Here is a 27,106-nt window from a genome sequence, read left to right as displayed (position 1 = left end):
TTACGTACACCCCATCCAGGCAGACATTATACCAGCGCCCCATCCAGGCGTACATTTAACCAACGTCCTGCATCAGGCGTTAACTTTACGAACACGCGGTTACAAATGGATATTATACCAACGCCCGTCGGGTAGGCGGAAATTATATAAACGCCCGACTATATTTGGGTTTGGTCTTGATCGCCAACCAAATTTGGTCTGGGTTTTACTCTTTGATCAAATTTTGATCGATGGTCCGTCCCACTACGCCAGCCCACTCGACTAAAAATTTGGGTTTAGTCGTCCACTGCAGTTGCTCTAAAAGGCATCATATTTGAGATGCTGGAATAAGTTATTTTCAAAATATCTCTTGTGAAATCTGATTTAAGTATAAAAGATTGTCCTTGAATAATCGCATGCTTAATGCTGCGGGCCTGTGGCTGGTAGAAGAGCTATGGCTGAATTAGCTGCACGACATCAGTAACAACATATTGTTGTTAACTCTTTACTGTGTGGCAGGAGTAGGACATCCGAAAATGACTCTTCATTTCTTGTTGTGCAAACACCGGTTTTAGTACCTGAATACCCGGGGTAGTGAAGTATGCTTTCACAAACTAAAAGATAAATCAAGATCCGGCATAATTCAAACCTCGGATTCCAAAGAATTAGAAACAGATGCTTAAAAGAACACAAACACCACCTATAAAAACATTACAAATGCAATCCAATAACCGAGGATACCCTCTTGAAGAACACAGGGCACATACTTGAGCTAAAAATTAAGTCCTCCCTCATCCACTCTGGCGCAATCCTTTCAAAAGTCCCTAAAGATAGGACATGGTACAGTAGCTCCAGAGGTTCATCCTCAGACGCTTTAGTGAGCCACATTAAAGTGAATGAATACCCTGCAATCCACACAAGTGTATATGAAAAAAGGTTCACCAGAAAGAAAGAAGATATAACACAGATATATATTGTATAACAAGGAGGGCTAGGTCAACCAAAAAAATTATGTGGTTTAGCTGAACTGCTTTTAATCCAGGCCATTATCTTCTGGTATCCATCCTCTCAAAGGGATGTTTGGAATCCCATATGACAGCCTGGAAGCTGTTAAAACCACTCTTCCGTGGTTGCTCTAGCTTCTCCCTTGCACTAATTATTTCCTTGAGACAACTGAAAACAAAGTTGCAACTAACAAAAGATAAAAAATGATCACAACACAAAGACATCAATTTGGCTTAAAAGGTAATGCAAGCATGAGATTAGTACAAGAAGAGAACCAAATCGAGAATCATTGTTTTTATAGAGAAAATGTAATATAAGCATGAAATTAGTACTGGAAAAGAACTAAATCGAGAATCATAAATTTATTGAGAAGATGTGATGTAAAAAAGAAGCATCATCCTATTAGGTGATGTAGACACTGGAGCTATTTGGTGTTACCGAGTCGCATTGGCTTACTGCAACCTTAGCAGCCTATTTACCAATTATGAGTAGCTTTTGTGTATATCTACACTGACGGTCATAGAGTATTTTGCATTTATTCGTAATATACATCTTGTATAGCTGAGAAACATAAAACATATCCTATTCTGCCGAACCACATGATTGAGAAAAATCTCTTCTCGTTCTAAGGAGTTTTAGAATATCTTCAGTTTTGCAGGTTATCGTCAGGCTTGAAGATCTGTGATGCCACCCCTTAACACCGGAGAGGATAGAACAAAACAGACTCCAGGCAAAGACCCATTGGGACAAAGCATGGAAACAGAAAACAAATTGCTTCTACCCTTCTCACCCACTTCATAATTTTAAAGGTTCCCATGTACCATAGTCATTTCTCGGTAAAAGAATGAAACCTAACATGTCCCCACTGAAATAGGTAAGGATGTTGTAAAAAGCCCATACTACTAGAATATTGCTGGGCAGATGGCTACCTGGCAGGAATTTCCAATAATATTAGAATACACTGGCCCTGAAATTATGCAGGTCAGCAGGGTACATTTTGCAGTTGAGCCATCCATGATAAGCTAAAATTTGCGGAAGAAGTTGAATTCTAAGTTCTATTGGCCCAGATAAAAGAGATGCAGATAAATTAATGGTGAAACAGACAATGACGCTTCAACCGACTTTTTCTTCAAGGAACTAGCTCAATCCAGAAAATTGTACAAATGTATCCTACAGCGGTATAGCCCACGGGTTTACTTTCCAACTTTTTGTATCATGTGAGTCTAAAAATAAAGAAAAACATAGCATCTGACGCTTAATGCAACCTGGAAAGGCTAGCATAGTGTGTAACAATCAAGGTCCCCTCATTTCACTCTAAATACAACACAATTGAACTTCCAAGATTCTTCATTGTAACAGTCTCTCGTTTCAAAAACAAAAGGAAATGGTGCAGCCAGTAAGTTCAAATTTTAGACATAAAAATAATGAAATATGATTACAGCTGTAGAGATCCAAATTTGGCACAATGTAACTTAGTAAGAGTTAAGACCCATTTAGTGTAGTTCTCCATTAATCAAACCTTTTATCAGACAGCAAATTTTGTTTTTTTTTAAGAAGAAAAGAGTTCTCAAATGCATGTATAACTATGAATTGAGAACCTCTGTAACTTTTGTCGAAATAATTTGAGGGCCAAAAGCTGCTTAAATTTGGCTTTTCTTCCTAGTTCAGATTCTCCAGTTATTAGTTTTTTTCAGCCTTTAAGCCACTAAACAACTCCTCCACTTCTCATTGTTATTCTCATGGCCTCATATCCTGCCTAGATCATAGTCTTACTCCTACTTTAATAATTTCATATGCTTTTATGACATTTTCATGATACTGTAATCTAGTGCCTTGCTTGTGTAAACATGCTGCGAGCGTCATCCTCGCTCTCTCTTTGTTAATTTCTTTGCAAAAGGAAAGAGGGGGGAGGGAGCTCTATATGTTGGAAGAAACTATGGTTTCAATTTTAAAACTAATCACTACTTAATTATGATATCCAATATAAAACTTTTAACACTGAATGAAGAAAAAATGCAAAATAGAAAATAGAATCAGAAGAATAAGATTTAGCAATTACCACTTGATTGATGAAGTGCAGAAAGACACGGCCCATCCGCTTTAGTAACAAATTCAAATTTCATGCCAATTAGAAATTCCATTAGGGTGTGAAACACGCAATTGGCATTGATTGAGTCCCCTAGAAAATATGATCCGTCGATATGTTAACGACATGGTATTGCATAGAATATTAGCAATTTGGTATGTTTATTTCTCACATACCTGAACTGATGACTTTCCTGCAGCAACTTTCCTGAGAAATCACATTTCCAGGATGACTTGGTTAGAAACTAGACCAGATAAACTATACTAGGAACGCTATATTATTATATATACCTTTTGAATGATTCGGTCATTGTCAGAATGTAAGCCCCTATGTGAATCTTTTTCTGTTTCTGTTACCACAGGAAGCTTCCCTCTGCTGTCTGGGTCTTCATCGGTTGAATGCCTTTTCCTGGTGCTGATGCTGGATATCTGTCCTGACTCAAGATAAGTTCCTCTAGGGGATTCCATTTGCCCATTTTCATTGTACCGAACCCTGGCACTGCAGGAGAGCCCCTCTTGCTGCAGATTGCGTAGCTTTTCTACTTCTTCAGAAAGCTCTTTTCCTGCCAAAAATTGGAGTCAATTTCACCTATAAAGGAGGGGCGATGTAAGTACTCAAGAAAAATAAAGGCAGACTTAAACATTTGCTACATGTCTGACATGCATGTGGTCCGTCAGGCATGCAAACTTCGACCAGAATATTATTCCATAATAATAAAACCTATTGCACCCTTTCCTTATCAAATATAAAACTTGTTACATGTTTTTCAATGATGATCCATTAAAAGTAAGCGGCTCACACCTTAAAAGTCAAACAGGAGCAGGGCTTCACCAAAAGGCCTCACACGTAATTAAGAACAAAATAGAAACATAAAGCATGTGTCAATGCAGTACATGTTTCAAAATAGCCCTTACATTTTTAAAGCTGATGCAAAAGATGTTCTAAATCTATAGTTCAACCCTAGACACATTGAGGGACTAAAAATTCCAATCTTTTAATAGAAACATTTACTACAAAACTTATGCTAGATAACAACTCAGCAAGACGAGTACATGAAACCTCATGAATTAGGCCATTGGTGTGTCCCCATCCAAACATCCACTTAAAACCATAGGCCATCTCCCTCTGGCAATCCCAATGGATACTTAAGGTTGAAACCCCAAGTAAATGGATCAACGTCAAGCTCAAGCTCTTTCTCTGAATTATGTAAGCTCATGACCTATCAAGTCGAAAATAAGCTTAATGATGCCGGGCAGTGCAGATCAGACTACTATCGTGTCGCCATTGTAACCTTATAGACCTAAAACAGGAAATGTTCCCCTTGAGTACTTTGCAATACCCTTACCCTTTCTGGTTTCTTCAGTTAAAAGCTTTTCGTACTGGATGCATAACTCTTCCTTGTCAGATCTATCGGCTCTACAATAAGTAAAATAGTTTATTAGAACCCATGAGTTCTAGTCAATATCATAATAAATGAATAATTAATCCTGGCAATAGATACATGCCTAACTGATGCTAATTCATTCATTAAGTCTTGATTCTTAGTAACAAGCCTATCATTTTCACTTCTTAGGCAATTTACTAACTCCTCAACAGCTGCAACAAGCATAAAAAACCACTATTATGTTTCAGAAACTGTTTTGGTAACTAATGAAAGCCCTAAGAAACATTTATATACTGAATCAGATGTAAAGGGAAGTACATACCAGCCATGTAATCAGTGAATTTCACTTCTTGGTCATGATTATAACGATCGAGATCAGAATCCTTTCTTGTCTAAACCAAAATTAAAAGCACCGGGTAAACATGCAGAATTTTTGTTCGGAGAAAACAACAATTAGAACTGAAAATGAAACAACACCTTTAGTTTGTTGTACTTATCGTAGAGTTTGGAGTAAAGATTCTCCATTTTCCTTGTGAAATTAGCAGAACAAGTGATTCCGACAAATAAAGAAAACAACCTAATATTCAACTACACTAGATTACCGCGCGAGGTGGGGGGGCGACCGAAGAGAAAAAAAGACACAACTAAAAACTAACACAAGAGATACCACCTGCAGGAAAAAAAAAACAGAATAATAAGAAAACACAAAATACATATTTGGAAATGAAGAACAGACAAAGTAAGAGAGACAATTTTAGACACTATAGCGTAACAAGGAATTTCATTGTTGAGTCTCTTCGTCTTGATTATATCAAGGACCTAAAATCCTCACACTGTGATCTTGTTTTATTTTCCTTGTGTAGAAGGACAAGTTTGTGTTTGAACAAGCATAGAATGTTAAGGACTACAAACTAAACAGAAGCTGGCCTCCGTCAAAGAAAATATTAATGTTGAGGAATTTGCTAAACAAGTTATCATGATTCAAATCTTTAATTCCTCCTGTCCTGCAACTTGAGCTGGTCCCAGTCCAAAATCTCAACTCGATCTCAATCAACATCTCAAAAAACCATCTTCTGAACATATCTTTCTCTTTCTATACGTAAACTTCAATTCTTAATAGATCACCAACTTGAGCTGGTCTCAGTTAAAAGTCTCACTTCTTAACATATCTTTCAACTTTACCACCATGGTTCACTGATGTATACTTGAATTCAACATACCGACAGCAGAAACATTAGCAAATTCGGGATAGTCATTAGTCAAGAAAATGAGTGATAGTGAGAAAATTAGAACGGCATAGCCATTGTTTAAATGGATCAGTTTAAGAAAGCAATTTCTCTCATCTGCAAAAAATGGCGGGGAGAATTTCCACTCTGAACCAACGGGGATTTAATGCTGCCAGAGTATCAGGCTGCCAGATGTGCTACCAGTCAAATGGGTTCACTTCTTAAAGACGATAATATTATTACCCATCCATGCAATCACTCTCCCTAGAGCTTATATGTAGTATAAAAGAAAACTTAATACCACATCCTCTGATGGTATACATGAATGAACCACAACACACGACCTAGCTTTGACATGTCCATGGTGATACTCTTATCAAGTGACAATATAATACCAGCTGATGTGGTAAGATATAATGGGCAACAGGAACAGATATAAACACAGCAACGAATGTAGTATGCAGACATACCAATACATCATGTATGTCTGATGTGAATTTATTGTGTATCAAAATTCTCGCTTGCCAAGGTGACACAGAATCCTTACATATCATGTTAAACACAAATTATCGCATTTTTATTCAATATGAACCAAAATGAGCATAAGTTCAGAGATCCATACCACCCTGCGTATTAAACGTTCAAAGCACCGAATGCATCACCTTGATTTCGATTAGAATTGCCATTGGAAAGCAAAGATCACTCATCCCTGGAAAAAGAATAAATGTGTAGTGACCCATCGATCAAATAATTGGGATCTACTCCCTCTCAGTAAATGCTAATTAAAAGATTCAGTAAGACTGCTTCAGTGCTTAACTGCTTACAAAAGCATCTTATCCTCTAGCTTTGCAGGATAAAGAGGAACCAAAATAGGTAAAAGAAGGTGAAGCAAAGTAAAAGAAAATGTACCTGATGTTTAGTCAGGCATCTCCTCGTAGAAAGAGTATTGTTGTTGTTGTTTGCATCTTCTAAGTGCGGACTTCTGCTTCTGCACCCAAACACACAACAAAAAAGTTATTTCACCAATCTTCCATTTTGTCTGTGTATAGAGTTTCCTATGTGTAATGAGCTTCAAAAGACCATAAATAAAGCAATTATTTACTACAAAACCGCAAATAAACAAAACCCACAAATCAAAATCTCTTTAAAATCCTTAGATTATAATCAATTTCAATGCACTTATCTACAGCATTTTATCAGATACGGGTTGAGCATTGTACGAAAACGTAAGTTTCTCAAAATAGGTGAGATAAACTATAACCTAGAATGAATATCAGTAAACATTGTTCATGAATTACGATTTTCATGTTGATAACCTCTGCAAACAACTATTTATAAAATTTTCTCTATAGTTACAGAAAATTTTAGTTGGGATACACAAAAAAAAAAAAAAAGGATACACAAAAAAAAGAAAAAATATAGACGCAAAGGAAACGGAGCATTGACAAACGAAATAGGTTTAAAGATGAAGAAACCATACCAGGAAACGTTATAGCCTGCTTGTATCACTGAAATCTCGAAGGAGAAAGAAATCTTTAAATTTTTGACGAAGTTAATTTTAGTTGTTATATCCGTCTGTTGGTGCTGATAACCGGGTCGGGTTCAGAAACTGTAATGAATGGGATTTCGACGACTTAGGGCCAAGGTTTTTGTTCTTTTTGTGGGAAACCGAAGGACAAGTCTAGACAGAAAACATTTTAAAATTATAACTTGTTGACGGTGGGTGGGGGAATCAGAAATGATAAATGCACGGAGAGATTTATCCCACAACCTCGGTGCTCTCTCACAATCTCTTGGGACCTGCTATGAATATGTGGACCCTGTTAAACTCCCTTTGTGGTGAGGTCCACAAATTTATGAGAGAGCACCAGCGGGATAAATCCCTCGATGCATCTATCATTTATGGGGAATAGGCCAGTTTAACCTGACGTGGCTTTCGGTTGGAAGAGCAAGCTGCCTCCTTCCCGTAACTCATGTCCCTTAAGGTGTATGCTATCATTCTTTTTTCTTTTTCTTTTAAGGTGTATGTTATGCTCAATCAATTAACTAAATCGCGACCAATTAAAACTCTGTCTTTAGAAATGTGTTTCCAACTGCCTTCCTGTGAGGGGGTGTTAGCCTACAGATTGACATTAGAGTCTGATATAATCTCAATTGTATATATTGTTAGTGCTCGATTTTGTATTTATTTTGGCTTTTTATGTCTTTGTAGGTGTTTTTCGAAAAATAAGATTTTGCGGTGAAATTGGCTCGAAAAGTGTTTTTTTGCGTTCATGGGAGGACATTTGCTATTCGGACCCTCACTTTGGATAAGGGGTAACCTAATTACTAAGGGGAATCCCATTTCCAGGCAGCTGCTAATCGCACCCCTACTCTGGATAGGGGCCGACCATCTTCTACATTTGAAATTCAAAAGGCGGGAAAGTAGGTGCAGTCTGGCAGATTTAGGGTTCTTGATTTGGAGGAGTTTGAGGTCGATTAAACCTCTGATTTTCATAGGATAGACTCCTTAAGGGTCTAGGAATCTGATATGGGTGTTGAAATCGATTAGGCTGGGCTCAATCGACGAATTTTTATCACAAAAGAAAAAATAGAAAGTCACGTGTGTGACCTGTTTTAGGGAATTTTAGAGAGATTAAAGTGTTGTAAACCTTCCCAAAGATTTGTATCTATCTAAGGAAGAGTTTAGAATAAAAAGGAAAGCTTAGAAATGCGTAGAAATTCTAAAACAAGAAATTGTCGCAGCTTTGCCGTGAAGAGAAGGAAAGAGATTTTGGAAGATTTGGGAGAGATTTAATCAGTATTTTTTATATAAATAGATTGTTTGGGTCATATAGAAGGGGTGTCGAGAGTTTGGGGACCTAAGGAGAGCCAGAGAAGAAGAAATCATAGTTTTATCAAACTCTGTTTCTGCTGCTGCTGCACAGCTCAAGAACGCGAAGAACATTGACGCACGAGAAACAATCGCAGAACAATGTCGTTGTTTAACAACTGAAGAACATTAAGCTGTGCAGGACAGTCGTATTCTAGGGTCTTAAATTTCTGATCCTGTAACAGTTGATTAGTAACGTATATCTTCAGTATTGCAACACCAACTGTAACGGTGACTTCTGTAACATCTATACACCGTCGCAGATCTGCTGTTTTATATATTCTCTTCAATAAAACCACCTTTTGAGCCATGATTTATTATTTTGAACCTGTTTTTGATATGAGGAGCTAAACCCCATTGCTGAGGCAATGGAGGAAGCTATTTTTCCAACAAAAAGCGGTACAATCTATTTAATTTAATTTATTGCAATTATTATTATGATTATTTTCCTTGGACTATTATTGAATATGATTTTTATTTGAGTGATTGTGATCTATTTTGATGGAGTATGCTTAGTTTATAGACTCTTGATGCTTCATGCTTGGTATTTACAATTATTGCTTTTGAAAATCTACTTGTTGCAATAGTAAAAATCAAATTGAACAAGAAAATTGCATGAATATAAATATTGGATTAAATCACTTTGAATTTGGAAAATAGTGGAATCTTAGCCTCAGTGTTCTTTTAATATTGATATCAACTTTGATTGAGTTTGCTATAATTTTTAGTGAGTTTTCTATTTTAATATTAGAATTTAAGTCTAATTAATATCCTTCACAAGTCTGAGAATCGAACCACTTTTACCACTATCTACAAATCACATCAGAGTCTGATAAGTGTCCTATGTGTAATTCTACTAGAGAGACTGGTTACCATCTTTTTATGGATTGTCGTTTCGCGAGAGCCATTTGGTTTGGTCTAAGTACAGCTACTAGAGTTAGAAATGGCATAGATCTTTACGAATGGATTCTTACTTGGTTCTCTAACCCCCATGATTGGGATGACCCTATGACTGACTGGGCAACTATCTGTGGCATAGTGGTTTGGAATATATGGAAGGAAAGATGTGACGTGGTTTTTAAAGAATTGAAACCTACACCGGTGGAATTGATCAGGATCATAGAAACTGAGATAGTAGTTCATAATTCGCTCATAACAAAGGAATCAAGAGCAGTACTGGGACAGCTAGAGGGAAAAAGAATGAGGAATGGAAATCACGGCTGTTTGGGAAAATAAAAATTAACTTTGATGCTTCATTCAAGGAAGGGGACTTAACAGTGGGACTGAGGTTCATAGATCGAAATCATTCAGATACCTTTGGAACAACAACATGTACCAAAAAAGTTGCAACATCGGCTCTCACGGAAGAATGTTTGGCACCAAAGGAAGCAATCAAATGGGCAACTTCAATCAACCTAACACATGTAATTCTCGAAGGGGACAACCAAGATGTTATCAATTATTTGACAGGAAAAAAGGATGATTTGGATTGGCAGTGTCAAAACAATTTGGAAGACGTCAAGATATGGTAAAAGTATTCATCTAATTATAAACTGATACATACCGGAAGACTGTGAAATGAAGTGGCAGATGCTTTAGCCAAGGAAGGACGGAAAACGGGACTGGAAACTTACTCTCCACTGAATATCTCTATGTCTCTTTATGAATTATTAAGCAAGGACTCAAAGTTTATTTTCAATTCTGATTATGTAATTCGCACATCAACGACGAACAACTTTATAATATAAATTCTCTTTTTTCCTAAAAAAAAAACGCGACTAGTCCAGCTATGCTATACTAGAGCGTACATAATTCATACTTTGGCCTACATAGTAGAATCTATGGTTTCTGGCCCTGACTGTGCAAACTAACAAGACCGTCACCCATGATGACCTCATGGTTGATTCTCAGTACGTCCCCATACACGAGACTCACTGGTCATGTATGTTCCCCAATCTCAACTTATGAGGCACTTTTGGGCACCTACGAGCCTCATCCTCATCCAGACACTCCATAGGTAAGTATCTGAACATGATCTATGCAAGTTCATGAGACAAAGTCATCATAGAGCTCACGCAATTTAAAGAGACCCACGAAAAGAGAATTTCATCTTTATTTTTCATAGCCGGACATGCTAGGTTGATATTCAACCTATCTTGTACTCTCCAAATGACATAAACTAGCTGTAGTGCATAAATAAGGGGTATTCGATTATCGAAAATGTTCCTATCATGGAAACTCATCATCCCCAAAGCTAACTAAGCCACGCAAATGAGGGGTAAATTTAGCTTTTTGATCTGGCACACGTGTGAGAATATCTAACCATATTTCTCGTCGCTGAAGAGAACAGTTGGTCGAGGAGGTTACACGAATCAAGAGATGAGCAAGACCCATCCTTATTTATTCTCTGTAATCACGAATGAGAGGCTTATTACATTCTTCATCCTTATTAAACCGGTGTCAGATCAGAGGGTTCAACTATAAATATCATATATCGACCCTACTAATACATCTCACAGAGTACTCTTTTGCAACCAAAAATTACTTTGATCTCATTCTTTCTTTTTCTTTCTTCTATGAGACCAACCCTGATTCCTCCATCCATATAGCTGAAGCGTTCCTTTAATGGTCATAAGCTTGTTTTAGGCAAACACAATCCATACTCAACCATCTGCTACTTATAAAACCATAAATATCGACTTCCATAGAAAAAGATATCAATGGTATGAACCAACCTCAACAAATCTTCATTGAGTAACACGGTCAGGAGAGGTGAATTCATATGGGCAACAAGCGTAAGTCCTAGCTAAGGCCGACCGTAACTAAATGTCCCATACACAAGCATGCAATTAACGATACTAAAATTTTGAGCATCTAGCATTCAATATTCTAGGGCTAACGACATGTATCAAATGAGGACATGGTCTCTCCTTTTTAGGGATAGTGCATATTCAAGATGATCCAAAGAAAATCAAATATTCTACACAATTCATACATTTGCAGTGTCATCTTTCTATATATATATATACATACTAGAATATGACCCGTGCCGTAACGGCCTGGGATTGTGTCGGTGTTATTGTAAAATAGGAAGTTATTAACTCATATCGTTGTTAATGTTCTCTTCTTTTTAACAATGTGATGAGGTCCGATCGATATCTCATTTGTCTATTGTATATATATTGTTAGTACATTCTTTGGTGCTTGCCATTTTACATGTAGAGTTCGATATCTCATTTGTCTATTGTATATATGTTGTTAGTACATTCTTTGGTGCTTGCCATTTTACATGTAGAGTTCGATCCAAGAAAGAAAACGATATACTGGGCTTGTTTCCACCGTGACACTTTAAATGGCTCATTTTCACTGTTGCTCAATGATGATTTCCATAAGAACCCGTTTTGAGGAATACTCCAATGTGTTGAGACATACATTTACCTAAGTTCAGCTGAAAAGTTATCAACCCAACCTAGACAAAACATAGGTTCGGCTCTTAATTTGAATATGCCTCAAAAAAATTTAAATATGCCTCAAACATGTCTCTTTCCATATGACCATGTTATACTAAAATAATCCTGCAATATTAAGATAGCCCATAATTAATTCACTTATTTGATGAATGATTACTCAAATTAAAAATGCAATTCAGTTTTGAATATTTGAATGACAAATCAGCAACCGTAACACCCACATGAAATTAGTTTCAAAGGATATGAGCATACAAAAAAAAAAAAGGTCACTAAAATCAAGGAAGAGCACCATAACTTGGAACAGTCATGTTGCTTAAACATACTAAAATATTACAAACCAGAGAAACACGAACACTTGAGGCTCGATTTGTTAACTTCCAATTAAATGATTGCAGGTTGAGATATTAATCTAAAAAAATATAGACGTTAAAATACGTTATGCCCTTTTTTTCTTCGTACAATGACGACACCCACAGCTAATTCTCATATAGTATACAACGTTGAGGGTAAATATAGCCTGGGCTTATGTATTTATCTTTGAATCCATCTACCAAGAGTGTAAAAAGAACACCAGGATCATTATTTTCATTTCGAGCAATTTCATATCTTCCTACCCCCAGCAACAAAAACTGCTGCATGCAACTTTAATCTGCCAATGGTTTAAAGGACCATCTTCTTTTGCTGTATATCTAAAAAATACCAAAAGAGTGGAGAAAAGAACATTACATATCAGCAAACTGTAATCAAGGTGGATATTTAAAAGAACATTTCTCCTAAATTTCAAGCCATATCATGTCAAACACAGACATTCAAAGAGGAATGAATAATTCCTTGGTATTATTAACCTCTTCGAACTGGTAGACCCAATTTCCCTTTCATGATTAGGTTTCTCGCTTGTCTATAAGATCTAAAAGGCTATGACAAATAAGCCAAAGCAATGTTTGAAAGCGTGTACTTAAAAAATCAAAATCAAAATTAAGTCTTGGAGCAGTGACTGAAACTCTCTGCCTCCCTATTTCTCAATCTCTAACTTAATGGAGTGGTAAATGATTTCGTAACGGGCAGCTATAATCAAGAAGATTATAATAAAAAACACGATACTTCGGCATATAAGGCATCTGATTGAGGTTCCAGAAACAACAATTACTTTTTCTGATGTTTAGTTATTCGTTAAATAGGAGGAAAACATGAATCTTACCTCAGTCCTACTTCCGATGATGGCATAAAAAGACGTCAACCCAATAGGCATCTGTGAAGTCTTCCCGGCCCCAATTCTATTTTACAAAGAACGAAATTGGTGAGTTCACTATTCCATCACATAGGTGCACATATAAACACAAACCATATACATCACTGAAATTCATTAAAAAAGAGTTGGACACACTGTCAAGACACAAAAAAAAAAAGTGGCATACGAAAGTGTTTTTTGAAAACATGAATTATTAGCTTGAGATTGTTTTTGTGCACGATACCTCTGCTATACCAAGAATCCATCATGGCACCAAATAAATTAGGATATGATTAATGTGTGACAGATTATGTACAAATTAAAACATGTGATCCATAAGATTCCAAACAGACAGATGATCAACAGAGCCGAAATTATAAAGTGCAAACCACTCTTTGATATACTTTTCTTAAGATTAAGTCTGACTGTCTAGTGATTTTCTTAAAATTATATTGGAGTTAGTCCATACATATTGCTAAGCGAAATATTGGGTTTGGTTGTTAGACCCTCACTTTTTCAATTGGTATCAGAGTAGGCAAACACGTTTAACATCTCATGAGTCTGTGTTTGTGGCTATCTGATTTGTATGGATAGTTGTGTATCTCAAACTCGCACGCATAGAAATGAGTTCTAAAAGTTTTAATATGCCAAATGTCTTGGGCTTACCTCCAAGGATAACTCCTTTGCTGATTCTTCCGAATCCCGAGGTAGGAATTTTTTGTTATCAGATTTTGATTACATTTCCTCTGATGAGACATGTCTAAAACTGAAATGGAACTCACCGGAAATAAAAAAAAAAATACAACTGAGACTATTGTTTTTCAATATGCTAAGATAAAATCTCTTGAAGAAAAACATGATCAGCTTATTGATGAATTTGAGAAGTCTCTTGGTCGAGAACGGGAACTCTATAGCATCACTGAGTCCTTCTCTAACAACATCGAAAAACTTATTCAAGAAAATACTCTACAGCGTGAAAATATTAGTACTCTTGAGGATATTATTAAAGAAGATTCAATTAGAGAAAAACGTATGATCGAGACTCATTCATCATATCTGGACAACATTCGTGTTGAAAAAGAGAAATTGGTTACTTTCTTCTAGCCCGAAAACAGTGAAAATCCTTGAAAGAGGAAAACTCTGTTTTAATGAGAAAATCTTCCATGTCAATCACTAATTCTCAGACAGAATTACTATACATGAAGAAAAGTTCTCCAAAGGAAGCTCATGATAAGAATTGTTTACATAACTTGCAGTCTTCTAATGGGCTATGAATTTAAAACAAGTTCCGTCTAATGTTTCTCTTCCACGAACCTGTTCTTTCAATGGGAAAAAGAATCACTATGTTCAACATTGTTTTGCTAGAAATAAATATATTTTTGATCTTCAAAATCTACTTCTTTTTACAGTCGACAGAGTAAATTGTCTGACGACCTCTACAGTGGATTTCATTCCTGCAGAAAGCCAGAACTCTCATAAAAGGGATTTCAATGGTCTCCCATCTCAAAATCTCTACAGGGATCGTGTTTTGTTTCTTAGTGCAAACTCTTACACCACACAAATGCACATTCCCAGTTGAGAATAAGTCTGGTAGATCTAAGTCTAGAAGGTAGAGACCTCTCTCTTCTAATCCTCTAGAACCGATTTCTAGAGGTCCTAGACTTAATCCTCAGAAAAATCCCTCTGATGGATTTTCTAAAAAGGTTATATCAAATTCTTCTGGATTAATAAATAACCGAAGGAAGGTAAGAAATACTAGGATCAAACTCTCAAATGATATTCTCAACTCATCTCTCAATACTCATGGTGGGGTTACATCTCACTGTGCTACCTAGCGTTAGGTGATTTCATCCTTGTATATAACTTGAGAGTTGCAAGGATGACATTTGTGAGATGCTCAAGTCTACTGTTGGTTACCATTTGTCTTAAGTTTAGTTGTTCTTCCCTTATGTGAAGGTTGAGTCATTTCTTGACTCCTTGTAACTAATGTATCTCTTCCGTATGCTCTGATTAAATCTTTTAGATTTTGAGTCATGTTGGTAAGAGATATTTGAAAAACAAAGAGTATTTCTTTTCGGATCTTTTGTGATCCATCAGTCTTCCACATCTAGTCCACGAACGTCCGTGTCTTTTTTAGGAGTTCTTAGGATTTCCATAACAAGGGTTTCCTTCTCTTGTTCGTAAACATATAGATATATATATTGTTTTTTCCTTCCCTAAAAATAAAAAAAAAAAAAAAAAAAGGGGAAAATGGAGAACTCCTCAAGACCTCAAGAAGTGGTGAATCTTGAGATGGAAGAAGACATTAAAGGATGCGATTATGTTCAAGAACTTGTCTTAAAAAAGATGATTGAAAGGAAATACTAAAACTCCTGGATTGGAGAATCTGTCAAGGATTTAATTCCTTTTTTCAGAATGATTCTAGGGTCGAATTTTCAAATCTTCAATTGCAAATAAATCAGCTTATTGATGGTCAGACCAAAATCCCTGATAATCAAAAGATCTTGATCAGGAATCAGAAGAAACTCATCATGGACTGTGTCATAGCTAGACATTTTCCTCGCATTGTTGATCGAAAATCTAATGTTCTAACTCATGAACATGGAGTCTAGACGGTCAAAAAAATCAAGGATATCAGTGATATCTTTTATGATGGACCCTTTCAAAGGTATGATGTTTTCAAAGAAACTTGATTTTTGTTTTGTCTAGGAAACTTCTTATGAGAATTTATTCTTGTGTTTTAAGAAGGATAACTAGGGTTTGGAATAGGAATTATTGTGAGTACACATAGCTATTGCCAACGACTTTCATCTTACAATGTTTTTAGATTTATTTATTTAAATTCTAAAGTTTATTTGGAAGATGATTTTGCAATATTAATCTTTATGGTTTTATATATTGCAACTTGTTATGGGATATGTGTGTTTGCGTCCGTGAACTGTGATTGTCCCATATTTTTCTCAAAAGTTAAGTATATCATATGTCTTTATTGATAAAAGATAGAATGAACTTTTGACAACAAAAGTTAAGCCTATTATGTCATTATGCAAATATTGATGAAGATAGGATGAACTTTTGTCTGCAAAGATTAATTTTTTTATTATATGTCTTTATGCAAATATTGATGAAAAATAGAATGAATCTTTGAATATTCCTCAGTATTGGTCTTTCCCTGATCCACTTCTATGTGAAAGTACTGTGTGGCTCCATAAGTTCTCTTATGTTGAGGATTTTCGATTAAATTAATCATTGGTTCTCTTGTGGTTAATTTAATTGAGTATTTTGGATACAAATTCATGTTTCATGTGATTTGTTAATGTCCAAAGAAATCCTTCTTTTCTTCTGAACATAAGGTCGATCTTGTTGTTCTTCCGGGAACGAAATTTTATGGGGGAGAGTTCTTAATTGAACTTGTGCTAAATTGCCAATTCTTTGTGGGAAGTGCGGCCGTGGAATATTATAGGATTTTTCTTGTATCGTTATAAAATCCTTGATGAATACACTAGTTTCGACTTTGTGGAATCATCGAAACAAAGTTGATATATTCTCTTTTGGTCATGAAATATCTCTATGGTCAGGATCCCACTATTTTTCGTACCTTTGCCAAATTTATTGACAAAAAGGTGGATAATTAACGTGTAGTTCACACTACAAATACATATGGTTTACGGATCATTATGTAAGGGGAAGTGGTTTTCATGTGAGATAAAGTATTGACTAAGGGGGAGTGATACATATCACCATAGTATTGTTGTCAAAGTTGTGATACAATTGGACTTTGATGTTATGTAATAATACTATAACACTGTATAACAATGATTGAGAGCTACCGTTTTCTCATTGTTATAGCTACGGATCTTCAACAACTATGATGCTGAGTTGAACACATTCAGAATCACTAGAGTACTTGGAAGTGACGAAGATTTATAGTAATGTTGAACAACCAAGGAAATCAATCATTTGGATTGAGAGCTACAAAGTTTATTTATTTTTTATTCCATATGTATTGATAGTTTTGTCACTAAAATTGACAAAGGGGGAGATTTTTAGAGCACTGCTCAGTCGAACTCGCAAGTGTTGCTATATCAAGCTTGTTGTCAAGTTTAGTTGCCAAAACTATAAGTCTTGATTTCTAGTATACTTATAGCTAAGTCTCGGATTAGGATAGAAAGTGTAATTGAGCTTTAGACTTCACGGCGTTCATCGATTGAAGACAAAGAATTACTAAGGGGAGCTTGTGGAACTTCATCAACAAAAGGTATGTGGAGACTTGAACTCATCTATCACTCAAAATTCTATTTACTCTATCTCCTATTTGAGATAAAAGTCGTATAGCTATATAGACTTCGATTATACACATTTGATATTTCGAGATGAGTTTAACTCGCTTACATATTTCTCGAAATATGTGTTGTTAAGCTTTTGCTTTAACCAAGTTCATCTTCTTTCTCGACTAAAGTTAAAATATGATCATGTGAAAATCGCCTTGTAACATCTTACATGTTTTCTGTGAGACAATCATTTTATGTAGACGCGGAATGTTTCATATTGGCCAGTCGATCACTTGAAAATTGCTTCGAAGCCAATAGTTTGTGTGAGACAACTATTGTCGTCTTATAAGAATGTTTTAATGATTGAAATGAGAGTTTAGAACACTTAACCATAATTGGATTTAAGCACGGTATGCATACTTGCATATGTGTTGGTCTAAGACCGGAATGTAGTATGCATACCCGTATGCGTACTGGCGAGGTCAGGTAAAGTCCGGGAGCTAGAGTATGCGTACTTGTACGTGTACTGGCGAAGTCAGTTGAAGTCCGGGTACTACAGTATGGGTACTTGTACGCGTACTGGAATCAACTGAGGTTTGGAAGTGTACGATAGTATGCGTACGCGTTTGCATACTGGCGAACACAGTCAAAGTCCGGCTACTTAGGTATGCGTACCCGTTTGCATACTTGAGTGGGTTATGTTCTATAATCGGTTTTTTCATGAACTAATACATTTATACAATAAGGAATGCAATCTTTTGCAAACTGTGGCTATAACGTTCATGACTTGATTCGAGTGAATCAAAATCGATTTTGCTTCAATTGTGTCTTGTATACTTCTATGAGAATATAAAAAATTGAACAACTCAAGAACTAGTTTTATTTGAGTCATTTGAACTAGTTTTGGTTAAGATGAATAAGGTTGATATGAAAGTGTTCACATGGCTAACTTCGGTTAATTATTGTTGAGCAAACAAAGGTGCACACGTTTAGGTACAGTTATTCATATCCAAATGAAGTCACTTTTCATTTGTGTGTAACAAGCTAAGTTCGATCTAACGGTTGAAAGATATTAGCTTGAGTCTAATCAGGTTTTCATCTAACGGTGAATATTGAATGCTTTGTTACCAAGGTAACATTGATTGCAAACCCTGATTTGAAGACTATACAAGGCAGAACTCTAGCAACTGGGAAACCTAATCCCCACACCTCATGTGTGATACTAGTTGCGACTAGAGTCGATTATCCTTTAACCTAAGGTTTTTCTAAAACCCTGCAGGTTAATGACTTGAAGACTTCATTGGGATTGCGAAGATAGACCCAACTATTTTATCTGTAGTTGTGTGTTCTGATCTTGTTGTTTTCTATCGTGATTGAGTATTATCTTCTCTAAGATTTTCTCGAGATTTAATCTCCGACAGGCAATATAAAAAATAGTCACAAACATCTTCGTCTCATCTTTTGTAATTCCAAAATATCTTGTTTCGCTACCATATCATTAAGATTATTGTGAGGTGATTGATATTTCTAGGTTGTTCTTAGGGAATATAAGTCTGGTATATCAATTGGTTCATGTTCACCTTGATTTATCAAAACACGGACAAAACTCATAGTTATATCTGTGGGAGAAAGATTTATCTATTCAATGAACTTTTTTGTGTGAGACAGATTGGTTTATCAAGTCTTCGACTTTGGGTCGTAGCAACTCTTAGTTGTGGGTGAGATCAACTAAAGGAATCAAGTGCGCAGAATCCGGCGTGGTTCTAGAGGCGTAAGGAACGCGACTGTACCTTGATCAGTGTCATATTGGTTAGGGCTCAACTACATTCCAGCCCGAAGTTAACCTGGAGTAGGCTAGTGTCTGTAGAGTCTTAATACAGTGTGGTGTTCAAATCTGGACTAGGTCCCGAGGTTTTTCTGCATTTGCGGTTTCCTCGTTAACAAAATTTCTGGTGTCTGTGTCATTTCTTTTCCGCATTATATTTTATATATAATTGAAATATCACAGGTTGTGCGTAAGTTTAATCAATTGTGAATCCAACCTTTGGTTGTTGATTAAATTTATTGACACTTGGATATTTGTTTTTGATACCGTACAAGTTATTTCTTATATTCAATCGGGCTCGCAAATTCCCATTTGTTTGATTGCGGATTTAATTAAAAAATAGAGATATAACTCTTTGATATAATTTTCTTAAGATTGAGTCTGACTGTCTAGTTGATTTTCTTAAAAGTATATTGGAGTTAGTCGATACATATTGCCAAGCGAAATATTGGGTGTGGTTGTTAGACCCCCGCTTTTTCATTGCCTATTAGTTCGAAAGGCGTTTTTTTCTTTTTCTTAATCACACATTTTTATATATTAAAAAGATAAAAAATCACAGAGTTAAGAAGCAAAAAAAAAAAAGCAACTAAAACAAACAGACACTCAAGATAACTTTTCCCTAGTGTTCCTAACTACAAATTCTGTAATAGACAACATCTGGTATTTCAATGTGCTTTAGGAACAATGGTCTTCCTATGTGTATTATTCTTTCCCCAACACCCAGCTATGCATCTTTTATTGACTAATAAATCAGCAGAAAAATTAACCTCACGAAAACAGTGTTCAAATATGATGTCCTCCAACTTCTAAACTGCATTTAACCATCTAGTTATAATGTACCAAGGAACCGCCCCTACCAAAATTCACTAATTTGTTTTTTTTTTGATAAGAAAATGAATTAAATTAAAATTATTGAGCTGATACATAGTTTTTATCCTTATCCAGTTTTCCTTTCAAGAAATCTGGTGGATTACTATAAGAAATTCTACCATCATAAACTCTCGAATGTTTTGCTAAACAGTCAGCTACACTGTTAGCATCTCTCTTAAAATGAGTACATGACCAAGTTGGATAATCTTTCAAAATAGAAATGCATTCTTGGACAACACTATTTGTTGTCCAATTTATTGCTCCTAAATTTCCATTGATGGCATTGACCACATTAAGACAATCTCCTTCTAATTCCAGAAACCGTATGTTTTTCTCCTTAACCCACTTCATAGCTTCTAGAGTAGCTATAGCCTCCGCTTGCTCATCATCGACTGCTTGTCCCTTCCCCCCTGTTGCTCCACAGAATGCACCTACATTATTACGGAGAATTAGTCTAAAACCAATCGGCTGATCTACGAATATAAAGGAAGTATCAAAATTTAATTTCAAGTATTGATCAGCTGGAGCCTGACAGAATCTTAATACACTCTCAGTATTAGACCTTGTCATTGGTAGGATAGTATTTTCACAGTCATTAACAAAGTCTTTTACATAATGAATAAAGCTAGTAAGGTTTAGTTGCTTCTTATCAAAGACTATAGCACATCTTTCTTTCCAGATGCACCAGAAAGTACAACATATATATCTGACCCTAGCCTGCATAGATGCTTCCCAAAAATTGTTAGCAGTAAACAAATTTGTTAACCAGGAACATATATTATTGTTTAAAGGAAACGCAACTGGAGTATGATCAAGATCAAACCAAATTCTTCGAGAGACAGGACAATCCATTAACAAATGTTGACAAGATTTCTCAACATTCTTACACAGGGGGAAAGTAAGCTCAATGTTACTAACCACCTTATGAAGTTTATCTCTTGTGGATACATAGTTCTGTATAATCCTCCAAACAAAGTGAAGAACTTTGAGAGGAAGCCGAACTTTCCAAAATCTTTTTCATGGAAAATTTAGAGTGGGAGTATTAAGATCTAATTGGGATTCCTGCAATAAAATGTTATAAGCAGGTTTTACAGTAAAAGAACCATTCCTAGTACCCAATCATCTCAGTTGATATCTACCTATCAAAGGAATTCTGATCCTTATAACCCGCTCAACAATATCATTAGGAAACAAGTCATGTAACAGGTTAAGATTCCAATTTTTGGTATAATTATCAATTAATTGTGACACCTTAGTCATGTGGCTAGAATATCTATCACTAGTCACATGCGTTTTTAGACTTGGAACCCAAGCATCTTTCCAAATGTTAATATCATTACCATTAGCAATTTCCCAACATTAGTTTTTCTTAACAATCTCAAGACCATTACAAATCCCTCTCCAAATCCATGACCCATTATTGCTTATAGAATCAGATAAAAGATTGAAATCAGGGAAGTATTTGTGAGCCATAATCTGCACCCTAAAGCATCATGTTCATTAACTAATCTCCAGACAAGTTTAGTAAGGAGGGATTTATTGAATTCAGCAGCTTTCCTAATTTTTAAACCACCTATATGTTTAGGACTAGCTACTACATTCTAAGATTTGGGGAACCATTTTCTACCATTGTTGTCTTTGTTCCAAATTTTTTTTCTTTGGATGCTATCATTCTATCAGTGAATTTTTTTTGGCATAGGGAAAACAACCATTTGATGAGTTGCTATAGACCCAAGCACAGTTTGAGAGAGAACAGTTCTACTAGGTTGATTAAAATGTTTAGATTTCCACATATATAATCTACCATAAAATTTAGACAACATACCTGAAAAGGACTCACTTTTATTGTTGCAGCAATAGAAGAACTCTTAAATACTTATCTTGTAAAGCCAAATTTTTAATGTGCAAAATTCCAGTGATTTCCTGCTTCACCTTGTTATCAGTTTTTTTACTAAAAGCCATGGATGACTTATCAAAATTGATGGCCTGACCAGAAGCTTTACTAAAGTCATCAAGAATAATATTTAGACTTCTTACCTCTTTAACATTAGCTTTCATAGAAATTAAGCAGTCGTATGCAAAAAATAAATGTGAGATAGGAGGGGCAGATTGAGTCACTTTAATACCTTTGATCTTGTTTTTGGTTTCAGTATCAATAATATTTTTGGATAAGACATCCATACACAAAATAAAAAGGTAAGGAGACAGGGGATCACCCTGTATCAGGCCTCTAGATGGCCAAAATTCATCACCAGGGGCTCCATTAAGCATAACAGAGGAAGAAACAGTAGACACACATTAGTTGACTAAATGAGACCAATCATCACAAAAGCCTAAAGCTTTAAGACAATCCTTAAGGAAAGACCATTTTATCCTATCAAAGGCCTTAGATATATCTAATTTCAGGGCCATAAGACCTTTTTTAGATTTGTGTTTTTTCATAATATCAACTAGCTCATGAGCAATAACAATGTTATCAGTCATGAGCCTTCCTTGAACAAAGGCTGCTTGATAAGGAGAGATGATTTTAGGTAGCAGGGGCTTTAACCTATTAGCTAAAATCTTATATATAATTTTATAAGAAGTGTTACATAAGCTAATTTGGTCTAAAGTCACTAGCAGTGTTAGGACAATCTATCTTAGGAATAAGAGAAACAAAATTATGGTTATTTTCTTTTAAGAGAAATTTACCTTAAAAGAAGCAGTGAACCATTTTTACAGTATCTTCTCCAATTATGTCCCACATATTCTGGTAAAACCCTGGTGGGAAACCATCAGGTCCAGGTGAAGTCCAGGGCTTCATACTAAAAACCACATCCTTGATTTTATCTTTAGAAGGTAATCTCATCAAACACAAGTTATCAGCATTAGTAACACAGGCATTAACACAATAAAAAAGCCTAGCATTGTGAGTAGGATTACTAGTTCTACTAATAGAGGAAAAATGATTTTTAAGATTAACAGCAATCCCATGTCCACCAGTTAACCAAACACCAGTATTATCCTTAATAAATTCAATATTAGTTTTTTTCATTCTAAAATTATCTCTAGAATGACAATAACTAGTATATCTATTATCAAATTTGAACAAATCATCTTTAGCTCTTTGCTTCCAGTAATCATCTTCAACATTCTGCCAATAGTTTAATTGTTTAAGGAGATTAGCAAGGACAGGATTATTAGTGTCAACTATACCTTGAGAATGTAAATTTTCAATTTGACCTTTGGTATCATTAAGGTTAAATTTAATATTTCCAAAACACCTATAATTCCAGTCCCTTAAAGAAAACCTAACTTGCTTAAGAGAGGATTTGTGCTTAAAGGCAGCTGAACCATTGTTTTTGGCCTTCTAATTGTCACTCACAATATCATTACAAGAGGAATCCCTAAGGCAACATTTGTTAAATTTATTTGGTTTCTTGGCAGAATTTAACTGTTTTGAACTGGTAAGAACAATAGGGCCATGATCACTAGATATAGTAGCTAGATGATAGACATGACAATCTGGGAAGAAATTGAACCAGGTTTCATCACCTAGAAATCTATCTAACCTTTCTTGAATCAACTCAGCATCATGTCTCCTATTGGTCCAAGTAAATAAATTGCCAAAAAAGCTTATATCATGAACACGTAGAGCATTAACAAAATCATTAGCATTGTTCAACATGTTTTGAGAATGAGGATTGCCACCAGATTTCTCTCTATTTCTTAGAATGAAGTTCATATCACCCAATAAAATCCATGGGTAAGCAGTAGTTTGCATGTAATGCAGGATGAAGTCTCATTGGGCTTCTCTATTACCATTTGGGAGAGCACCATACATACATGAAAAGGCCACCTTAGTTATACCATCAAACTGAAAAATGCAGTTTATCACATTGAATTGAGCACTAATAATCTCTAGACTAAGACCGTCTTTCCAAAACAAACAAAGACCACCAGATAAACCAATAGAGTCTACTATGAAAAAATTAGGATACTTGAGAGGTTTAGTGAAAGAAGACATTTTCTTATGGCCTCTTTTAGTTTCAGATAAAAAGATAACATCAAGGTCATTGCTGTGAATTAAATTTCTCAGACGATTCCTGGTATCTTTATTTCCATATCTTTGGACATTCCAAGATAAGAACCTCATACTTTATTTAAGATGTGATTCCAGATAACAACAATAACAGTAATAAGAGCAAGACATTAAACTAATTTTGAAATTGTAAAATTACAAAAAACAAAGAAAATTAGGGATTTCAAAAAAAAATTAAGGTAGAGAAAATAACCTGATAATTAGCAGAACTCCTTTGTTGATTCTGTGTAACAAAACCTCCAATTTGAGCGGATAATTCCTCAATTGATTTCATTGCCCCATTTTTATGTTGATAATCCATATTCACATCACGTCCAGATCTATTAACATCAGCTCCGGTTCCTTCCATCATCGTATTATCATTCTGAAAAATTGGGTTGTTGTGGGTGAAGTAATTTTGGTTAGGGTTTGTTCCAGAAGAGGAGATATCATCGTATTTGATTCTCTTAATTTTCCTAGCCTCACTTTCGTCTTGAACTTCAATAATCCATGACCGTATCACCATAATGTCCGTGTCTCAGTCCTGAGAGTTTCGATATTTTCTGATGCGCGTTTGAGCAACATTTTGAGAAAATATGAAAGATTCAGGGTTTTGCTGAAACTGAGGAATCTTCGTGAGATTATGAAAATAATTAATAAAATAGAGGATTGCAAGGTGTGGGACCATCATGGATAGGGCATGGCCGGCCAACTAGCAAGCTCGGTCCCGGAACACCTTTCCCAATTTTATGTAATTTTATGTATTTTCCTTGATGTGAGCGAAATACCATAAAACTGAGGAATTTCATGAGATCAAGGAATTTCTATGAAATTAGGGAAATAATAATAATAAAATAGGGAATCATGAAGTGTAGGACTGGATACGGCTAAGGCATGGCCGTCCGGCCAACGTGCCCGGTCCCGTGAGCTTTTCCCTAATTTTATATTATTTTCATGAGTTGAGGGAAATATCATGAAATCAAGGAGTTTGTTGAAACTAGGGAGTTTTCTTGAAGTGAAGGAGTTTACATGAGATGAGGGAAACAAATAATATTAAAATAATAAGACACGGGCGAGTGGGACCGGCCACGGCTAGGGCATGGCCGGCCGGCCAATGAACCCGGTTTCGTGAGCTTTTCCCTAATTTTATGTAATTTTCATGAATTAAGGGAAATATCATGAAATCAAGGAATCTTCACGGGATGAGGGAAATAATAAAATAATAAGGAATCATGAGGTGTGGGACCGGCCACGGCTAGGGCATGGCCGACCGGCTAGTAGGCCCGGACCCGCGACACCTTTCCTAAATTTTATTATTTCTTTGATACGAGGAAACACCATGAGACTGGGGAGTTTCCTTGAGACGAAGGAGATTTGTTCAAATGAAGGGATTTTCATGAGATCGGGGAAAAAATAATAAAATATAAAATTGGGTGTGGGACTGGCCAAGACGTGACTGGACGGCCGGTGGGCCAGTCCCCTGGCGCCTTTGCTAATATTTTATTATTATTATTTTTGTTCATATTTTTCATAGGTTCATCGTTCCTTCGTGTTTTGGAATGCTCGTTCGTGCGTTCAGGTGCTCGTTTGTGCATTATTGCTGAGTACACTTGCACCATTTTGGTCGGGGCTTACTCGATAGCGGCTCAGACGCCCCTATGTTGAATATTAATCACTAAAACGTGGAATTATGCTGAGAAGAACCACGAATAGAAGTGACGCAATATTATGAATAATGTAAATATTTTCCAGGGATTCAGTTAATGAATCTAATAATTTAGGAATAATTAATTGATAACTCTAGACTAGTACGATCGTCTAGGAGCATTAATTATTCAGGAATTGAGTGATATGAGCTTGCTGAAGCGTCATATTTATTTCATATAGTCAAGGAAAACATTGTTACATCCTGAAGACGTTATTGCTCTATACTAGCAGGTAAGTCATCTAGGAGCTGTCTAATCTTTCGATTCTATATAGAAGTAATTACTGAAATTGTTCAGAGATACGCCATTGCCTCAGCTGAGAGACTGCGCATCTGTATATACTCTGAGAGAGAGTATTCTCAGTCAGAGATTCATGCGGCATGAGCTTTCATGCTTCAATGAGAGACATGATCCTCAATACTCATCTGATTGCTGGATCAGGAGCATGTACTATTATGGTTTTACGATTTTAACCCTTGTTGAAAATCCACCATCTACATTAAGTCCCCTGCTTAGTGAGGGACAGTCATGTTCCTAAGTTAGCACTGAATGGTGATTTTCCAATTATGAACAAAATAAATAATTGAACTTAGCGTAGATAAGATGTTATCGGGTTTTCGATTCATGAGTAAACCATGGTTTGAACTAGGATCCCAGTAGCATGATAGAGCGCCTTCCAAAGAGTCTAAATTGATGTAGGCCCGTTGATTTGGTGATGGAACCTTGGTCGATTTAGGATTCATGGGTCCGGGCCCAAGAAAGGAAATCCTTGTGAAATTAGGTTTTGGAAACAAAATTTGATATAAAAGGAATTAATCCTTTTTTTTTTTCCAACGACCGACCACCACTTTCTTCATCCCTTCAACTCCTTCACGTTAACATCAGGATAAAGAATTTTCGCCGGAGCTTCACCGTCGTCCGACCGGAGCAACCACCGTCCGACCAACTTCCGTCCGGCACCGACAGGTATGCGATTTTTTTTTTATTTAATGAGTTGTTCATGCCTTGATCATGTTGGAGTTATATACATGTGCATATATTAAGTGTGAGTTTTGTAGAAAAACCCTTGTTTTATTAAACGTATGTTCATTCGATCGTTAGTTCAAGAGACTAGCAATAATCCC

The 27,106-nt window shown here is 35.9% G+C and overlaps 2 protein-coding genes across 5 annotated transcripts; both read right to left on the bottom strand.

The window, feature by feature from the left end:
- Positions 1-508: 508 nt before the first annotated feature.
- Positions 509-7,377, bottom strand: LOC113321120. Of its 4 annotated transcripts, none has more exons than XR_003346483.1 (12): positions 7,161-7,377; positions 6,590-6,668; positions 6,303-6,389; positions 4,932-5,124; positions 4,777-4,846; positions 4,576-4,666; positions 4,416-4,486; positions 3,361-3,632; positions 3,247-3,277; positions 3,044-3,163; positions 981-1,170; positions 766-884 (listed from the first exon to the last, which is right to left on the bottom strand). XR_003346483.1 is itself a non-coding variant. In XM_026569003.1 (11 exons), the coding sequence occupies exons 4-11, from the start codon at positions 4,977-4,979 to the stop codon at positions 691-693; spliced, it is 897 nt and encodes a 298-aa protein (XP_026424788.1). In that variant the 5' UTR covers positions 4,980-5,124; positions 6,303-6,389; positions 6,590-6,668; positions 7,161-7,376; the 3' UTR covers positions 509-690. The 4 variants fall into 4 exon arrangements, 2 of the variants coding, with proteins under 2 accessions (XP_026424788.1, XP_026424789.1); XR_003346484.1 differs by having other exon boundaries at positions 981-1,152; XM_026569003.1 differs by lacking the exon at positions 981-1,170 and having other exon boundaries at positions 509-884; positions 7,161-7,376.
- Positions 7,378-22,908: 15,531 nt separating this feature from the next.
- LOC113324312 lies at positions 22,909-23,979 on the bottom strand. The gene is made up of 2 exons (XM_026572630.1): positions 23,581-23,979; positions 22,909-23,349 (listed from the first exon to the last, which is right to left on the bottom strand). The coding sequence occupies exons 1-2, from the start codon at positions 23,977-23,979 to the stop codon at positions 22,909-22,911; spliced, it is 840 nt and encodes a 279-aa protein (XP_026428415.1).
- Positions 23,980-27,106: the final 3,127 nt, after the last annotated feature.

The sequence above is a fragment of the Papaver somniferum genome, chromosome 11 (genome assembly GCF_003573695.1).
Source record: "Papaver somniferum cultivar HN1 chromosome 11, ASM357369v1, whole genome shotgun sequence".
NCBI lineage: Eukaryota > Viridiplantae > Streptophyta > Magnoliopsida > Ranunculales > Papaveraceae > Papaver > Papaver somniferum.
This window is presented reverse-complemented; position numbering and strand designations above follow the sequence as displayed.

What these genes read in the sequence shown, in the direction of transcription:
- LOC113321120 (XM_026569003.1), bottom strand. Translation starts at nt 4,979, where the DNA reads ATGGAGAATCTTTACTCCAAACTCTACGATAAGTACAACAAACTAAAG. An exon ending in ATAAGTACAACAAACTAAAG is followed by an intron (nt 4,847 to 4,931) that starts GTGTTGTTTCAT and finishes ATTTTGGTTTAG; the next exon opens with ACAAGAAAGGATTCTGATCT. An exon ending in ATTCACTGATTACATGGCTG is followed by an intron (nt 4,667 to 4,776) that starts GTATGTACTTCC and finishes TGCTTGTTGCAG; the next exon opens with CTGTTGAGGAGTTAGTAAAT.
- LOC113324312 (XM_026572630.1), bottom strand. Translation starts at nt 23,979, where the DNA reads ATGCAAACTACTGCTTACCCATGGATTTTATTGGGTGATATGAACTTC. An exon ending in ATTCCTCTTGTAATGATATT is followed by an intron (nt 23,350 to 23,580) that starts GTGAGTGACAAT and finishes AACTATTGGCAG; the next exon opens with AATGTTGAAGATGATTACTG.